Source organism: Vipera ursinii (genome assembly GCF_947247035.1).
Source record: "Vipera ursinii genome assembly, chromosome: 10".
NCBI lineage: Eukaryota > Metazoa > Chordata > Lepidosauria > Squamata > Viperidae > Vipera > Vipera ursinii.
In genome coordinates this window covers 9,842,129-9,861,528 of record NC_139520.1, presented here as the reverse complement: position 1 = coordinate 9,861,528, position 19,400 = coordinate 9,842,129, and the positions used below count along the sequence as shown (strand labels likewise).

The 19,400-nt window shown below is 37.4% G+C and overlaps 3 protein-coding genes across 5 annotated transcripts in view; 2 read left to right on the top strand and 1 right to left on the bottom strand.

Annotated features, from left to right (window-relative positions):
- WWOX (WW domain containing oxidoreductase) overlaps positions 1-19,400 on the top strand; it is a 554,700-nt gene that overhangs the window by 57,670 nt on the left and 477,630 nt on the right. The gene's annotated exons all lie outside the window — the stretch shown is intronic.
- On the bottom strand, positions 2,244-4,773 carry LOC310644898 (endoplasmic reticulum-Golgi intermediate compartment protein 1-like; the record flags this gene model as incomplete). The annotated part of the gene is made up of 2 exons (XM_083370231.1): positions 2,244-2,303; positions 4,309-4,773. Coding segments are annotated over 2 exons (525 nt in total), but the record flags the coding sequence as incomplete, so codon positions are not given.
- Positions 4,782-19,400, top strand: part of LOC310644897 (endoplasmic reticulum-Golgi intermediate compartment protein 1-like) — a gene marked incomplete at both ends in the record, with an annotated part of 54,058 nt that continues 39,439 nt past the window's right edge. The window contains one exon of the mRNA XM_083370230.1: positions 4,782-5,321. Within this exon, the coding sequence (XP_083226356.1) occupies positions 4,782-5,321 (540 nt within the window). The remainder of the gene's footprint in view (positions 5,322-19,400) is intronic.

Here is a 19,400-nt window from a genome sequence, read left to right as displayed (position 1 = left end):
GGGTTTCAACTTTGTCCTGTGGTTGGGTTGGCATGGCCTCTAGAACAAGTGGGGTCAAGGAGAAATGATGCTGCTTCAACTGCATCATCCCCTTTGCTGCTCCTAAGCAATGTTCCTGGCCCACCTCTTCTGCCTCTAATCATTGGCTCTAGACTAAAAGGAGCTAGAACAGGGGGGTGGAAGAGAACCTTTGAAGGCCCTGGCATCTTTGCTTGTGGCCAGGCATTCTTTTTCTCCCTGGGTACCTAGTGGGGCTCAAGCTAACCATCATATTATGGCCTTGTCACCTTCATCTTCCATTTCTCCCAGTTTCCCAGGGAAATGATAGCAATTGAGCTCACCTGGAGTGTATGTGGTTGTGTGTGTGGTTGTGTGTGTGTGTAAGAGAGAGAGAGAGAGAGAGAGAGAGAGAGAGAGAGAGAGAGAGAGAGAGAGAGAGAGAGAGAGAGAGAGAGAGAGAGGTTTTTTTGTGTGTGTGTATTTTACCTCTGGGAGATTTTCTTTGAGTTCCAGGGAGTTAGGGTTAGCCTATGTTTTTTTTGGTTTGATTCTTTGTTTCTCCTTTTTTTTCTTTCAAAATTTTTACAGGGGTGTTAAACCAGTGGATTCAACACTGATTTTAGTGAATAATTGATGAAAATTATGGTAGTGTTGTTTTGTGGCTGGCATTGAAATTTCTGTGGGTTCAAGGACAACAAGAAGTAACAGCCAATACCAAGCCCTGTTAACATTTAATCGAAATTTTAGTTTGCCTTTTTTAAAGAATGAGATGCAAGCATTTCCAAATAGTTAGAAGACTTTAAATGTCAGGAAACCAAATCCACAAGAAGAGCAAAACTTTCCTTTAATGAAATAGCTACAGGACATTGTAAGTCTTCCTGTATTTCACCATATCGCCTTTTAATATCTCATTGAGTAAGGAAGAAACCTAAATCTCTTCCTAATACTATTTACTTTTCCAGACCTGACAAAATGCTTCTGCCTTTGTTGTTCTTCGGGAGAAGGGCAGTATATAAATAATAATAATAATAATAATAATAATAATAATAATAATAATAATAATAATAATAATAATAATAATAGCCTCTGAATATTCCCTTCCAAGCTATCTCCTTGGCTCTCTACAGTATGTGTGTGTATCCATGTATATGTTTTGTTTCCCTTTAAAAAAGCTATCCGGTATCTTGTTGATGTTTCTGGATGGAGTGTATAGAAATGATCTTGTAGCTGTAATTAAAAAAAACACAGTTGTCTTTAGATTCACATTCACTTTCCTTTTATTGATTTTATTGCATTACTTTACTGCATTGAGTTTTTTAAAAAGAGTTTGTCATTTTGATTTCAGAATGACAAGTACATCTGACATTCTTAAGTGTGTTCTTAATTTGATGTACATCTGACCTGTAATGGACCTTTATCCTAAATGGTTGTATCCGTTTGAAGTTCTAAACCATTAAGTATACTTTAGAATGCCGTCATGGCGTGTGTCATGGGCCTTGCAAATAGTAATTGGGTTTTGTTCTATTTATGAGAGATAAATCATTGGAACAGAAATTAGCTGGTTGGGTCCTCTCTTGTTGTATCATGTACCTTGTTCTGTTTATAAATGAATGATGAGTTCATTACAGCAATATTAGCAGTGCAAGCTGGTGTAGGTAATTTTAGATGTGACCAAAGACATCTTGATTTCCATTGTATTTTGCGTAGATTTCCATCGTAGCTGAGGAATGAAGCTGGCTTACTCAGTAAAAAGGCTGGAATGAATAAGTTAGATTAGTTGAATAATTTTCAGTACTCATTTTAAATTTAATAACAGTGACAGCTATTATTTTTGAAATCAGATCGCTTGAAAGCTTTGGTGTGACTGTATGTGAGCTGAGCACGGTCTTTCTTACTACTAAAACGATAATAAAAAAATTCCTTATTTCAAAACTGCCCAGAGGCATTGTGTTTTTGACTTTTACTTTATGTCTGTTGCACATGGCTCTGGTTACTGACCCAGCAAAAATCAAAAGAGTGTGAAGAAGCCAAAAGTTTCCCCATTAGTTCTCTTAAGCAAATGATGATCATATTGTTCCCCTTACCCCAATACTCCCATCTTTACTGCAGTTTTTAAAGGAAATTCATAGGCATACAGTATAGAGTTATAATCGTTCTTTATTTTCCCTTCACTGGTTTACCAGTTGAAAATTAAAATAGAGTAGGATTTAGATTCCCCCCCTCCTTAATTTTCAAGAGAGACTTTATTTCAGCATGTCAGCAACATTATCTTCCCATTTCTGCTGAATTCCACATGTGTTGAGCTGTAGAAATTTTTTTTTGGAGTTTGAGTTATACACTTCTGTTTCTTAGCTTCCCATCTTCTGAATGGGAATCAGCAGTCAAGATCCAGTCAAAGATGAATTTTACAAAATCCTCATAAAATGTGTGTTGGAAGGGACCTTGGAGGTCATCTAGTCCAACCCCCTGCTCAGGCAGGAAACCCTATACCATTTCAGGCAAATGGCTGTCCAGTCTCTTCTTAAAAACCTCCAGTGTTGGAGCATTCACCACTTCTGGAGGCAGGTTGTTCCACTGGTTAGTTGTTCTAACTGTCAGGAAGTTTCTCCTTAGTTCTAGGTTGCTTCTCTCCTTGACTAGTTTCCATCCGTTGCTTCTTGTCCTGCTTTCAGGTGCTTTGGAGAATAGCTTGGCTCCTTCTTCTTTGTGGCAGCCCCTGAGATATTGGAACACTGCTATCATGTCACCCCTCACCCTTCTCTTCGTTAAACTACACATACCCAATTCCAGCAACCGTTCCCTATATGTTTTAGCCTCCAGTCCAGATATATATATATATCTCTCCATATATATATATATATATATATCTCCAGATATATTATATATATATATATATATATATATATATATATATATATATATATATATATATATATATATATATATATATATATATATATCTCCAGATATATATATATATATATATATCTCCAGATATATATATATATATATATATATTTGTTTTCTGAGGTTTTCGCGGGTGCCTGTATGTGGATCCTTGGTTTTTCGGGTTTTTCCCCGCGTAGAACTAAAGGTGTAGGCGCAACGTTTCGACGAAATCCCATCCGTCATCATCAGGCTAGTGGTTTCTGCTTCCTTCTTCTGGGAGAAGTATGTGGCTGTTTGTTTTTTCTTTTTTAAACTGCCAGAGGGGGTGTGTTCTGTGAGTGGAAGTGTGCTGATTGGGTGGGGATTATGTGTGTTCTGATTGGATGGGAGTGTGTTTTGAATGGTGGGGGTGTTCTGATTGGGTGGTGGTGTGTTTTGAGTGGATGGGCTGGTCTCAGCTGCCAGCCTTAGACCTGAGCTGGTGAGTTGTGCTGTTTTTGTTTGCCTTCGTGTTTGTGGTGGTGCCATGTTTTTATAGTGGGTGTCAGTTTGCTTATTATGTGGTTTGGAGGGGTTTAAAGTGGCTGATGTTGCAGCTGTAGTTAGGTTTCTGTTTTGTGGTTGTGCCTCTTTATCATAATCCCCACCCAATCAGCACACTTCCACTCACAGAACACACCCCCTCTGGCAGTTTAAAAAAGAAAAACAAACAGCCACATACTTCTCCCAGAAGAAGGAAGCAGAAACCACTAGCCTGATGATGACGGATGGGATTTCGTCGAAACGTTGCGCCTACACCTTTAGTTCTACGCGGGGAAAAACCCGAAAAACCAAGGATCCATATATATCTATATCATCTATATCTATATCTATATCTATATCTATATCTATATCTATATCTATATCTATATCTATATCTATATCTATATCTATATCTATATCTATATCTATATATATATATATGTTTAAGTATTTGTCAAGGCTTTTTTCGAATCTCAGATAAAGGGTATGACTAACTGATGAGAACATAAATAGTTCGAAATGATCATCTTAGCCTCCCAAATTCTTTATTAGCAATTTGAATAATTTGCATATATATATATATATATATATATATATATATATATATATATATATATATATATCTCCAGATATATATATATATATCCAGATATATATATATATATATATCTCCAGATATATATATATCTCCAGATATATATATATATATATCCATATATATATATATATATATATGTGGATCTTTGGTTATTCGGGTTTTTCCCCGCGTAGAACTAAAGGTGTAGGGGCGACGTTTCGACGGAATCCCATCCGTCATCATCAGGCTGGAGGCTTCTGCTTCCTTCTTCTGGGAGAAGCATGTGGCTGTTTGTTCCTCTTTTTTAGATAGGCACATACTTCATGGTTTGAACTGAGTTTGCTTGTTCCCTCTAGTGCATTGAATGCTCCGTGAATGTTCTTGACCTGCAGCTTGTCACCGAAGGAGAGTTTGTGGATGACATGTGTCATATCAGGATTCTGAGGCTGTGCAGTGGCACTATGTGTTGATATATGAAAATTCCCTGGAACCTTGTTGATGCTGAAATGACCCTCAAATCTGCATCCATCTCCGTTATTCAGAGAAATTTTCATTGAGTTATCAATATGGCCAACTTCATGTCTTCCCATTTCATCTTGAATATCCAACCCAATCAATTCACAGTGTAGGCTTGGCAAGCTGATGTTCAAATTTACTTCTATTTTTCCTCCACTGTCTTTGTCTGGATCATCCACATAGAGTTCATTTACAATTTCAGTGGCTATGAATCCAGTAAGCTCAGACAGGAATAGAAACAATATAAAGAAACAGCAGCAAATAGAAATAATTGCCCTTTGATTTCAGGAGGTTTGATATTTACAGAAAGGTGCCAAAAGACCTTACCCAGCCAACCTTTACAGGAGCAATTATTTCTATTTGCTGCTGTTTCTTTATATTGTTTCTATTCCTGTCTGAGCTTACTGGATTCATAGCCACTGAAATTGTAAATGAACTCTATGTGGATGATCCAGACAAAGACAGTGGAGGAAAAATAGAAGTAAATTTGAACATCAGCTTGCCAAGCCTACACTGTGAATTGATTGGGTTGGATATTCAAGATGAAATGGGAAGACATGAAGTTGGCCATATTGATAACTCAATGAAAATTTCTCTGAATAACGGAGATGGATGCAGATTTGAGGGTCATTTCAGCATCAACAAGGTTCCAGGGAATTTTCATATATCAACACATAGTGCCACTGCACAGCCTCAGAATCCTGATATGACACATGTCATCCACAAACTCTCCTTCGGTGACAAGCTGCAGGTCAAGAACATTCACGGAGCATTCAATGCACTAGAGGGAACAAGCAAACTCAGTTCAAACCATGAAGTATGTGCCTATCTAAAAAAGAGGAACAAACAGCCACATGCTTCTCCCAGAAGAAGGAAGCAGAAGTCTCCAGCCTGATGATGACGGATGGGATTCCGTCGAAACGTCGCCCCTACACCTTTAGTTCTACGCGGGGAAAAACCCGAATAACCAAAGATCCACATACGAACACCCGCGAAAACCTCAGAAAACAAATATATATATATATATATATATATATATATATATATATATATATATATATATATATATATATATATATATATATATATCCAGATATATATATATATATATATATCCAGATCTATCTATCTATCTATCTATCTATCTATCTATCTATCTATCTATCTATCTATCTATCTATCATCTATCATTCAGGTTTTTCCCCACGTAGAATTGGAGGTATCAGGGCAACATTTTGACGAAATCTCATCCGTCATCCTCAGGCTGGTGTCTTCAGCTTCGTTCGCTGAAGTCACCAGCCTGAGGATGATGGATGAGATTTCGTCGAAACGTTGCCCTGATACCTCCAATTCTACGTGGGGGAAAAAAACCCTGAATGACCAAAGATCTATCTGTCTGTCTGTCTGTCTGTCTGTCTATCTATCTATCTATCTATCTATCTATCTATCTATCTATCTATCTATCTATCTATCTATCGAGAGAGCGCTATCATTGAAGGGGGAAAAATGGCCAACCTCAAGGTATTAAAAATGATTCCATGATCCAGATCCAGTGCTTGGAGGACAGATTTGAGAATTGTGGCAACTGCTGACCCATCATCTCTGCAAAACAAATGCCTGCAAAAGGAAAACACAAAGGGAAAATAACAAATCTTCAGCCATATTTCCCTGTGTTGTTGTTGTTGTTGTTGTTGTTATTATTATTATTATTATTATTATTATTATTATTATTATTATTGCTTTGAATCTTAGATTCTTAACTGCAGTTTTCCTTTAGTAAACATACCTTTTGGGGTGTCCTTTTTTTCATTTTCACTTAATTCAGTTGCCTGCTTTTGTTTGATATTGTAGAATTTTGTTGGTCTGGTTGTTTGTTGTGCAAAAATCCAAAAAAACAAAACCCACATTATTGATGGATTTTTGGGATCCCAGATGACAGTGAGTGATAGGACATGCGTAAGAATCTCTTTTCCAGTGATAGAAGAAAAGATTGAATGACGGCAGATTTTTATAGCATCTTTGAACAGTACAAATTGCTACTATCCTCTTGTTCCTATAAGACATACCTGCTGAAAGCCTATTGGGGCTAAAATGTTGTTTACTCTATTCTTGACTCTTACAAAAGAACAATAAAAAAGTGATTAAAATTTAAGTAGCCTTGAGAGATTTTTTTTCTGTATATCCAATTTCTTGACTGTTGATGTGCATTAAAAGTGGATCATTGCATAATACTATTATATTGAGTAATACAGGGCTGCTTTTATAGTATCTAAGTGAAATAAGGACATTAATATTTTTTGTAAATGTTCTAGAAGCAGATGCACTCATGTTAATGGTTATGAAGCATTATGAGTTTTTTTTTAGTGTTCTTTTTGTGGACATATAGCTCTTAGATGTATTCACAGAGAGACCAGAACATTATCCATGTTAATGTTTGGCGCAGCATGTTTCAGATCTAATTGTATGTGGACATGATATGTATCTAGGACATGGAAGATATAACTCATGATTTATGTTAGTTGAATAAAGGTTGTTAATGACATTAGGGATTATACCTTTTCAATCAGACCTTTTTTTGGGATATAAACTTATCTAGGAATAAAGATGCTTTTTAATTCATGAATAGATCCTGAATTCTCTTCTCCTACAGGAAGTTGAATTGACTGAGAGTTTAGTTTTGCAATTGTACATCTTTGCTTGACTAAGATTTGTTTCACATAGACCTATCATAACAAGTTAGGAGCTGATTTTGTTACAAACGTTTGAGCCCACACCTATGAATTTGCTATCTGTTTTGCTCCTTCTGCATTTTTTGCTACTTTTTAAAATTTCATCCTGCAAACGTTGTGTAAAACCCAACATAAGAATCATTGCACAGCTGGTATTTTACCTGCATATATTAGAAGATGACTCCAGCTATTAAGCCAGCTTCTTATCCTATCTGCCTACCCAGAGCAAAACTTCCACTGTGATATTTCTTAATGCCCAAAGAACTTTTTAATAATAAAGCTCTCATCTTTGCTCTTGTTAATTAGGAACTGTCATTTGTAATTAGCTTACTGTAACTGCACGGTCTCTGTGAAATGATTATGAGATGAGCTTTGATTTTATTCTTTGCACTCTGCATTCTTCTAGAAAGTTTTATTTAGCTAAGACTGCACTATCCAGTATAAAATCCAGGCCACGTGTTATCTGATACTGTCTATTGCATGTCTAAAATGTTTCTACTTATTATACACACCTGTCTTAGATATAAGTAAGAAATACCTTTGACATTGGATGCATTTAGTAACATGCACAGTGAGTTCATCAAATTGTTATATTGATAGTCTTCCAAAATCAAGTTCAACCGTTGATGACTTTGTGTCCATGTCATTCTCAGTAAATCAAGTATCCCTCGAATTACAACCAATGGTTTTGAAATTTAGAACAGCCACATGTACTCACCCCCCCACCCACCCACACACATAATTGCATTTGGGGCACTGACAATCGGCTCACCTTTTTAGCTGTTTACAGCATTCCATAGCTATGTGACCACAATTTTTGTTGGTTTTTATATGGTTTCCGGTATTTACTTCCAGTTTCTGGCCAACCCCCCCCACCCCCCCACCCCCGTTAAAATGGATTTACACAACAACAATGGTGTTGCAAAAATGTCATAAAATCAGGTCTGTTCACATGCTGACCCACTTGATGACCTCAGTGATTTACATCACTAATTCTTGGCTCAATTACAATTGAAAGTACCTGTAATACAGAAGTGGTTTCATTTGTCTTCTTGCCTTTAAGTCTGAGATTTTCTATTGATCTTCCATTCAGATATTAACTGCTTAGTATTCCTAGCTGGTCAGGCTCAGCCAGATGCTACCATCTGGTCAAACCCTGCAATATCTTTGTCTGAGCCAACATACTTTTTCCAAAAAACAATCAGACGTTTCACTTCTCATCCAAGTAACTTCTTCAGTTCTGAAGAAGCGTCTTAGATGAGAAGTGAAATGTTTTCAAAGAATGCAAAAAGAGTCCAGTTGCCTTTTGGAAAAAGCACCGTTGGGACAATCATGACTTCTACACCATTTGGCCTATAGGATCCTAGAATTGATAAACTCTCCACTTACCTGTGGAATACTTATATTTAGTTCAGTGCAATCTACTTTTCCTTGTCTATCTCCTTCCAGAACCCTTTGGTCTATAACTTCTAGAATTCTGAACAAGAATAGCCACATTATTTCTAGGACACAAACTAGGTTTGGTTTTCTAGAACCAGAGGTGTTGTATGGAATATTTATGGTGGATTTTCCAACAGGGTGAATATTAACTTGGAAGGATAAGTTTTCTCTTTGTGTTCCTTTTCTCTGAAAGCTATGATTCTATTAACAGCCTCCCAGCCGATTCTGTTTGCATTTAAAACATGCTGCATGTAAAATGCGAAACTACATTTAAAGTAGCTTAACTCTTAAGTGAAACTGCTTTCTTGATGTTAACATATTCTGCCACTTTTCCTGATTGGTTGTCTTTATTGGATTAGGATTACAAATACTAACTTTGCTGAACGCCTCTGACTTTTGAAAAAGACAATTTTTTAATTGCTTTACAACAGGAGTGTCAAACTGCCGGCCCGTGGACCTGATGCGTCATGGCGAAACCGCGCCCACCCCATTGCCAGCAATGGGGAAAAAAAACTCGTGATACATTGTGACATGTCACGTGACATTGCGAGTTTGACACTCCTGCTTTACAAGATGCAACATTTAAATATGTATGTCATAACAATGTCTAACAGTCTGTAAATATGATTTCAAATAGTTCGTGAACTCAATGGATAGGATATATGTTAATCCCTTTATGTAATTTGGATGAATCTTTTGTAAATTGTCATTACTTTGGAATTCCTTGCCAGAGAAAAGAAGGAGATTATATTCACTGATCTCAAAAGTGGAGTGCACACGACAATCTGTTGGGGAGCAGGAAGAAAATATTAAAAATATATTGTTTAATCTAAAAATAAGAGTCATATTAACTGTTAATATATAGAAAACACAATACATATATTTTTGGACTCTTTTATAATGTACATGAAATATTAATCCAGTAATACTCTAGGTACCTATATTGGGGTGCCTGCAGAAATATTCTTTCCCAAATAAAGGTATGAAGTCAAAAAGACTTGGAATATAGATAATGGAATGTGATTTTTTTTGCATATGTTGTATTTCCTAATTAAGTGTTACTATTTCAAATGCACTTGAACTTCACTTCCAATATGCAGGTAATTTCCCCCCCCCCCTTTTAATTGTAGAAAGTATAATTTGTTGTTATTGTTATTCTAACTGTTTCTAAATATATCACAGTTGCTGAATATTTACATCACAAAGGGACATAATTACTCTGAATTGTTGAAATGTCAAACATAATTAAGGCACAATTGTGTTTATAAAGTGGCCTTTGTAAGACTTGTTAGGGAGTCTGCACTGCAAAGTCAAAGGAAATAAAATGGGAATATCTCTGTGAGAAAACAGAGTCCTTATAAGTGACAAATGTATTTTGATTGCAAACAGCAATATGATATGGCTCTTTTTTGACAGTTCTTTTAATTCCTGAGTTATGGGAAAATGCAATCATTTGTTTTTTACTTAGCTGATTTACAAGCCTATGGCATGAGGATGTGTAACTGTTGGAGTTACCTTGATTTTTTAGCTGCATTTAAAGTTGATTAGCAGCAAATCACAGAAGTTTGGTAAATTGCTAATGGAAGGCATGTGAATGAATTCTACAATACGATTTAACAATTTTGCTGCTAAGAGTTTAGTCTGAAAATTAGTGGTATGTCCTCCATGAAATTAAATATTATTTTCATAAATATTTTATCCCTATTCTCAACATATTTTTTTCTTCTCAACTCTGAGACTTTTGTATGGTTCCCGAGAAAATCTTAGGCTCTGCTTCAAATACTGCTTCAAATACTGTAGCTAATTTGAATAAATATTACTATATATTACTCCTGTGTGCCAAAAAATCCACCTACACATCAACCTTATTCTCTTGATAAGTGTTTTTTGTGGAATGCATAATTAACATTACATTACAAATTAGATACTGTGGTTAACAAAGGGCCACATGTGATAGTTATTACATGGAGATTTTGTCTCAGAAGGTCCCAGATGCTGTTGCTTCTGATAAATGATATTTCATGAATTTGCTGCTAGGGATTATTAATATTATTAATATTCTTTAACGTACAAAGAACGATTGCAGGAACTGGATATGGCTAATCAAATGAAAAGAAGGACTAGGGGTGGCATGCTAGCAGTGTTCCAATATTTGTGGGGCTGCCACAAAGAAGGGGACATCAATCTATTCTCCAAAATACCGGAAGGATGGAAACTAATCAAGAAGAGAAGTAGCCTAGAACTAAGGAATTTTTTCCTAAAAGTGAGAACAATTAACCAGTGGAATGGTTTGCCTTCAGAAGTTGTGGATGCTCCATCACTGGAGGCTTTTAAGAAAGGCTTGGACAGTCACTTGTCTGAAATAGTATAGGGTGTCCTACTCGACCAGGGGATTGAACTAGAAAACCTCCAAGGTCCCCTCCAACTCTGTTATTCTGTTATTCTTTGTCATAGTTGTATATTTAATTTACCCAAATTTAAGAGTTAAGGTTTATACTCATAGAAATAATATTGCCAGTGCAGGTTATCAGATGTAAAAGGTAAAGGTTCCCCCACACATGCGTGCTAGTCGTTTCCGACTCTAGGGGCCGGTGCTCATCTCCGTTTCAAAGCCGAAGAGCCAGCGCTTGTCCGAGGACGTCTCCGTGGTCATGTGGCCGGCATGACTGGACACCAAAGGCGCACGGAACGCTGTTACCTTCCCACCGTAGTGGTCCCTATTTTTCTACTTGCATTTTTACGTGCTTTCAAACTGCTAGGTTGGCAGAAGCTGGGACGAGTAACAGGCGCTCACTCTGTTATGTGGCACTCGGGATTCGACCCACCAAACTGACCTTCTGATCGACAGGCTCAGCGTCCTAACCCACTGAGCCACTGCGTCCTTTAAATTCTTTGGGATTACTTCCAATGTTATACTGTAGTGTTTATGTAAAATTGGCAGCCAAAGTTGATCCACTTGATTGCCACATCTGTATACTTTTATGTAGTGAGGGAAAACTCCATCCAGCAAACAGAAGTATTGAACTAAACAAAACAGATGTTTTGTCCTTGACTTATGACCATTTGTTTAATGATGGTTTGAAGTTACAAGAACTTCATAAAAAATAACTTACGACCTGTCCTGAGAGTTATGAGTCATGTGATTGCAATTCGGGACCTTGGCAACTTGCTCACATCTATGAGGGTTGCAGTATCTTGGAGTCACATGATCACAATTTGTGACTTTCCCAGCAGCTCACGACAAGCAAAGTCAATTGGAGAAGCTGGATTGACTTAACAACCATAGTAGAAATGGTGTAAAACTGGACTCAGTTGTGTAATGATTTGGTTAATGACTGCCTGTCTTAGTGACTGAAATTCTTGTCTCAATAATCATAACTTGGGGACTACTTGTATCGGATCTCACCATCAGTATTCGGTAAGTTAAACTGATGGGAATGCTCCCCATTTTACTACTTTGTGGAGGTAAGGGATTCAGACAGGGCAGATGATCATCCAATTTTGGGTGCTAGTGATAAGTAAGCATTATTGAATAGCAGATGTTAGATTGATTTGAGAAAATTTACAACAGTGTTGACTCAACAGGGTTATGACAAAACCTATCAAAGGAACACCATCCAAGCTGAAATGTCCAAGTGAAGGAAGACATTTAATGTTGACTTCCAAATCAATTGGGGGATGCTGTGTTGGGGGTGGGATCCGATATGAAATAATGTTTGTCAGTCATCTACTTGACCAATCTGGCCTTTACAAGTCTTGCAAGAAGTGATTCAAGGACCTAGCTCTTGATAATTATTTTTATTATAGGCACTCAGTTCACAGTCATTATGGAAGAAATACAGCCATGCATAAATGTAAGCTGTGTGTAAAAGTTGGAGAGTGAAAGTTTGAGCCTTATCTCTTTTGTAACTGTACCAGGTATAAATGGACTAAGAGCTTTTCACTTTTAGGTTGGATGATCTGTTGAGACCTGTGTATTTTTACTGTAATGAGCCAGTATAGATTTAAACTCTTTGTTTCTGATCTTGTTCGATCTGGGTCTTAGAAGCATGATTTAAAAAAAAAAAATCTACAACGGGATTAAAGGCTCCAATCTGTTTAGAATGTCTTTATTCCTTTGGAGTTACAATCATATCTCTCTGGAGTTACATGTCCAAATTGAAATATTATAGTCTGACGAAATATGTCTTTTATGTAAGTGTCTAGCAATTCTGCTAGCAAAACTAGAATTGAGGAAAGCAAGGATTGGGGGAGGGATGAATGTTTTCAGAAATAATTTTTATCTTTACTGAAATCTTTTAAGTAATATACAATGGTACCTTGGTACTCAACTGCTTTGAAACTCATCGAATTTGGTACTCAAGCATCTTGACGTGAACAATTTGTCCCTGTATTCATTTTTTGTTTGGTACTCAATGCATAAGCTAGAAGTAACCAGTGTTGGATGCCTTGTGACTCACCACATGATTCCTTATGGAAAAAATTGTTTGATACTCATCGTTTCTGGTACTCATCGTGCCTCCCAATTAAGGATGAGTACCAAGGTACCACTTGTCTTCTTCTGGTTTGCAAAATGTGATAGCTTCATTTGTGAATAGTTAAATTATTCAGGTTAAGAATTCCTGTAGTGGGAAGTTGGTTGGATTTTAATGGCCTGTATTGGAGCTATAGGGGTATGAAAGCCAGTTCACACATGCACAAGAAGACTAGCAACTTGTTTCTAAAACAGTGCACATATGCAGTCAAAGTCACCTACTGAAGGGGGGGAAATGCATTTTTCTTTGCACTGGATAATAAAACATGAAGCTAACTCGTTTAAATTGCCTGTCTGCCTGTGTTGTAGCTATTTTGACAAATATTCACCAGAATTATTCTTTGTGTTGTTACTTTCCATTTTTCTTAACAAAGTTTACTCATCTAAGTTTGGAGAACTTTTATCTTGGATTGTTTCTAGTACTGTGAAGTTAAAACAAAATATATGTAATTGGTGTGAACTGAAATATGTACGTTTAGGCTCTATTTTTAACATTTTGCTCTACCTCTCCGTGAGAGAAAGTTCACTTTTCTGATTATAATATAAAGGGAAAGGTCCTTGGGGGGGGGGTGCAGAGAAGGTTCAGTGGATACATTATTGGTTTTCATTGGTTGCTATAGTTTTTTAAACTAAATATATTTATTGCAGAAAAATAAAGTGAATTGGAGAGGGGGCGTAGACTGAGGTAGAATGAAGCATCGGCGGAAGAGGAAAACAATAAATTTGAAATATTTCCTTTTCTGCTTGGAAAAGCAAGCGACCTTCCATTAAAAGAAAAATTTCCAGATTTCTCAGTATATTTTCTACTTCTGCAGTGGACTTAGCCAGAAAAGACAACATTGAGTTTGTAAGTTGTTGTCTCTTGGATGAGGTCCATCTAGGTGGATGGATTAGAAATGCAAGCAAGCGAAAAAAAAAAAATTGAGGGAAACCCCCTCAGTAAATTTCTCCTTCACTGATTCTGAATGTGAGCCAAATGAATTAACAGACATGCTATTCCAAAGTAGCTGAGCTAGCTGATATTTCCTCTGGCGAAAGAACTCCGAAGGTATGTAAAACAGCAAATCTATGATGACATTGGGATGTCCCTGATATGTGCCATGGGCAAACCTGGGGAGCATCTCATGAAATAGTTGCTATTAAGCAAAGCTTCACAAAAGAAAACTGCTTAACCTGTGCGAGTGAGAGAACATACCGTGATCCTCCTGGCCCAGTTTATTCATTCTACACTTAATTTGTCATTCGTTCTCATTGGTATGGTGCAATTTTGTTGTGGTTCAGTCAATGTCATGTCCAACTCCTTGCAACCGCATGGACCATAACATGCCAGCACACACACACACACACACACACACACACACACACCCTCCATTGTCTCCCAAAGTTTGCCCAGATTCATTGACACTATCTGACCATCACGTCCTCTGCTGTCCCTTTCTCCTTTTGCCTCCAATCTTCCCCAACATCTGGGTCTTTTCCAAGGAGTGCTCTCTTCTTATTTGGTAGCCAAAATATTTGAGTTTCAGTTCCAAAGAACAGCCAGGGTTGATTTCCTTTAGGATTGACTGATTTGATCTCCTTGCAATCCAAGGGACTGCATGAATTCTTCAGCAATTCAGCCTTCCTTATGACCTATCTGCCACAGCCGTATTTTACTACTGGGAAAACAATAGCTTTGACTACAATGGTGTGATTGTAGAAGACATTTTTTTAAATAAACAGTTGGAAAGCTGTTGACTCAAGTTACCAGAAACTTGTGGTATTGTGGTATTGGATTGACTTCCTATAATGGCCTTCTACCATAGTGTGTGTTATATGAGTGTGTTTTCTGGAAGGATTTTTGTTTGTAATTTATTCCATTTATTGAATTAATAATCTTTCTTTTGTTAGTTTTGAATGCTGAAATTGTTACTTTGGCAGTTTTATGCTGCTGTGGTTTTGAACACAATTCTTTTTAGCATTTGTATTATATTAGAACCTAACTTCTCTATCATTAAGTTCCCTGTGGATATTCATCATTTTAAAATTATCTCTTTTTTTTGCCTACGGTGGAGATACTTCTCTCCTCGTTTTGTGAGGCCTAGGAGCAGTTGCTTTTATAAGCAGATTGACCTGGATTGGTATTTTCCTATTTATTTCATCGCAGTAATTGCTAACTTCAATTTTTAAACAGAAACATCCTTTTATATATTACTATAGCATTTAAAGAAGCAATAAAAAAAATCTGCTAAACAGAATAATTAGTATTTAACTGGCCAGTAGGAATCAACAGTGTGACATTACAAATGTGTGTGCTTCCCAATGAAATCCTGAGAAAAAGTAACTGGATTCGGAAATCTGAAATTTGCTTCAGTGTTTGGATTAGAAACCGTTCGGGAATCTTAGTTCTATTACCTTAAATTTGATGGGAAAGAAATACAAATATAATAATTGATATACACTTAATTGGAAGGTTTTATGGAAGGTCTTTTTGGAAAAACTCATGAAAGTCTCAAGCCAAACAGGAACCCGGTATGGTTTCATTGAGTTTTCAATCATATAGGGAAGGAACACATAGGTACTGTCCTAAATTTGTTCCCCCCCATTTTCTGTAGATTTTCCCTAAAACCTATTTAATATTTTTTCAATCTGCATGTATCCTGTAATGGATGAATGTGAAAGCTGGACCATAAGAAAGGCTGAGCGCCAAAGAGTTGAGGCCTTTGAACTATGGTACTGGAGAAGACTCCTGCGAGTCCCTTGGACTGCAAGGCGATCAAACCGGTCAGTCCTAGAGGAGATCAACCCTGACTGCTCTTTAGAAGGCCAGATCCTGAAGTTCAAACTCAAGATACTTTGGCCACCTAATGAGAAGGAAAGAGTCACTGGAGAAGAGCCTAATGCTGGGAAAGATTGAGGGCAATAGAAGAAGGGGACGACAGAGAATGAGGTGGCTGGATGGAGTCACTGAAGCAGTAGGCATGAGCTTAAATGGACTCCAGAAGATGGTAGAGGACAGGAAGGAACGTTGTCCATGGGGAACGTTGTCCATGGGGTCACGATGGGTCGGACACGAGTTCGCAGCTAACAACAACATGTTTCCTGTAATTAGATTATATAATGTAAGAGTTGGAACAGACATTGGGGTGTGTGTGTGTGTCATCTCATCCTAATCCCTGCACAATCTGCTACAACAACATTGCCTACAGATGGCCATCTACTTTCTGTTCAAACACCTCCACTAAAGGAGAAGCAGCCAGTATTACAGTTAGGAACCTACTATCAGGACATTTTTGCTGAGGCCCCGTGAAATCTGCTTCCTTAACATTAATCCCATTTTTCTTGTCTTATCCTTCAGAACAAAGCTATGTTTACCTTCCTCATTATCAATCTCTTGATCAAAGAATAATAGTAAGCAAAGTTAACCAAGAGGTGTTAATAAAGGATTGCATTGGAGGGCACCCTTTGGAAATACAGAACTTAAACGTTCATTTTCTCTTATCTGCATAATCTAATGCTTCTGCTCCTAAAAGGAAGGAATCACAGGTACCCCTTGATTTACAACAGTTCATTGAGTGACCAAAGTTACTAACTTATCTACTGCTAAGCTTGTAAGCCGCCCTGAGTCTTCGGAGAAGGGCGGGATATAAATGGAATTAAAATAAAAATAAAAAATAAAAATAATAACTGCAGTGGTTTACTTAGCAACTATGGCAAGAAATATCATAAAATGGGGCAAAACTCACTTAGCAAATGTCTCACTCAGCAACTATATTCTGGGCTGAATTGTGGTTGTCAGTAGAAGACCTCTGTATAAACGGTGTCAGTTTGGTACCCTCCCCATCCCTCTCGCGTGCATTTAGAAGCAGTTTTAGTCTACTGAAAGCATTCTTTAATTGAATCTGTAAGTTTCATTCTTTGCTTTGTGGACAAATGGTCTATGCTCTTGCTTGATTTCAGTCTCTTTGATCAAGAAAAGCCCTGGAGTGTTCAAAAGACACCTCATCTGTCAATTAAGATGGTGCTATCATCCAAAGCTGCATTCATTGCAACCCCTGGATCACTTAGCCATTTCAATAAGACAGGAGATGCCATCCAGTTCACACCATTGTGTTTTCTGGATCCTAGCCATTTGTGAATAACATTTTTTTAAAAAAATATACCATCTCCACTTTCCTTTAAGTCCCCACACATCTCTTTTCATGCTGTTCTCTTTTCATACTGATGCAGCTTTAGAGTGGATAGGTGTTTATGAAATTTAATGTTGTGTGTGCACGTGTGTGTGTGTGTGTGTGTGTGTGTGTGTGTGTGTGTCTGTGTGTGTATTTGTTGAATCACTGAAGAATTTTACATAGTGGACTTCTTTCCAGGAACCCTTTTTTTCCTGTGGTGTCTCAGAACTCTCATTAATTTTTCACAGGCTTGTGATGGATAGTTTTTATTTATTCACGTCTGAGATTCTGTTGCTTGAAAAGGGCTCATTTTCTAACATTACATATTCATGGCTTGGGATAGATGGGGAAAGGAACTTATTATTAATATGTCACAGTGGGAAAGTTACTCTGGGTTCATTTGAGAACCTTGTTAAATTTGGTGCGGTCAGCAGACACTGCTGAAATTTTTCGATAGCGCTTCATTGTAGAAGGCAAAAAGGGTCAGTGATTGTTTCTTATCTAAACAAAAAGTCTGATGGTTTCTTAATGCCTTTTTGGTGTTGTGGCAGTTGCAGGTGGGAGACTGTCAGAAGGAGGAAGGTGGCGAAGCGTAATGTATGTCGAAGTTAGCGCCCCAGTTGCTGAAACATTACCGTGGCTTCTTCAGAATTAACAAAACCTTTCTAAAGGTGTGGAATGGATCAGCCTACCTGTTGGAAGTTTCAAGGCTGTTCTTCTAACGTTCTGAGGTTTGCTAGTGAGCCGTATCAACAGACTACAGAGATATTTTAATTTTGCTTTTATTGTTTCAGAAAAGAAAAAAATGTTGATGCAGGTTTATAGGCTATTTGCTTAGAAAATCATACTGCAGATAAAGAGGGATTATGGTTCATTAAAGCAGGGGTCCCCAACCCTCTGTTCGTGGACCAACACCGGGCCGCGGAATACTAGAAACCAGGCTGTGCAAACAAGTGAAGCCCCATCCGCTGGATGAAGGCAGTACATGAAGCCACATGTCTTTCTCCACAGAACCAATCCCTGGTCCCCCAAAGATTGGGGGCCTCTGCATTAAAGCATGTGCTTGTCACCTCTATGCTTACCACTTCAGTAGTGAGAAGTCCTGACAATCTTGATTCTAGTATTTGTAGCTTGTTTGCATGAGGGAACCTTTTTGTAAGATTTGCGTTATTGAAATAAATGGGACTGAGTGCAAATTGTGGAAAAGAGATGTTCTTACATCGTGCCAGCTTCTGATTCTTGGCAAGAAGTCCTGCATCTTTAAGATACCTTCAGCCAAAACAAAAGCCTGCCTCCTTCAAGTTTCAGAACCATGTTTTCTTTATCCCATGGGTATATCTGATGCACATACTCATTTATCAGATATCTGTCTTGCTAATTCTGAGATGTAAGGTCATTTCCTTGTGGAGACTCAGATAGGTATATTAGAGAGGTCCGGACTGAAGAGATGAAAAGATTCAAAGGAATATGGGAGCAGATCATACCTGTAGGCCATTCCATATGAGCAGTCAAAGATTTGTTCAAGTGTAGATTAAATAAACTGAAAATATGGGAGGGTGAATTGTGATTTACTAGGAAGAAAAGGGTCCAACCACTTTTTTTCCTCAATGGAATCAATTATTTAAATAAGTGCTAGTAGGACAGGTATCTGGAAATACTTTTCTCTTAATTTTCCTGAACTGAGCAGAGGCTTGGGCTAGATGATTACACAAGCACTTTGATTCTAGGATCTGAATACGAGAATATTGATTCCTATTAAAATGCCATATTGACTACTCACAGAACTTTTCACTTTTTCCCTTTGGAAGAGAAAAAGACAATGCCTTGAACATTGTACTTGAAATGTTGGACTTGTTTGTAATGCTGAGGGCACTCAGGTACAAAATAAGATGATAATGGTTAGCAGCAGTGTCTGCCTTGGGAAGCTCAAACTTAGGAAAGAAAATACAATTTTTTCCCACTATTGTATGCCTTCCTCAACTAATTGAAAATAAACTAGTGTTTTATATAAAAAACAGTGATTGTTGAAATATAGAAAATCT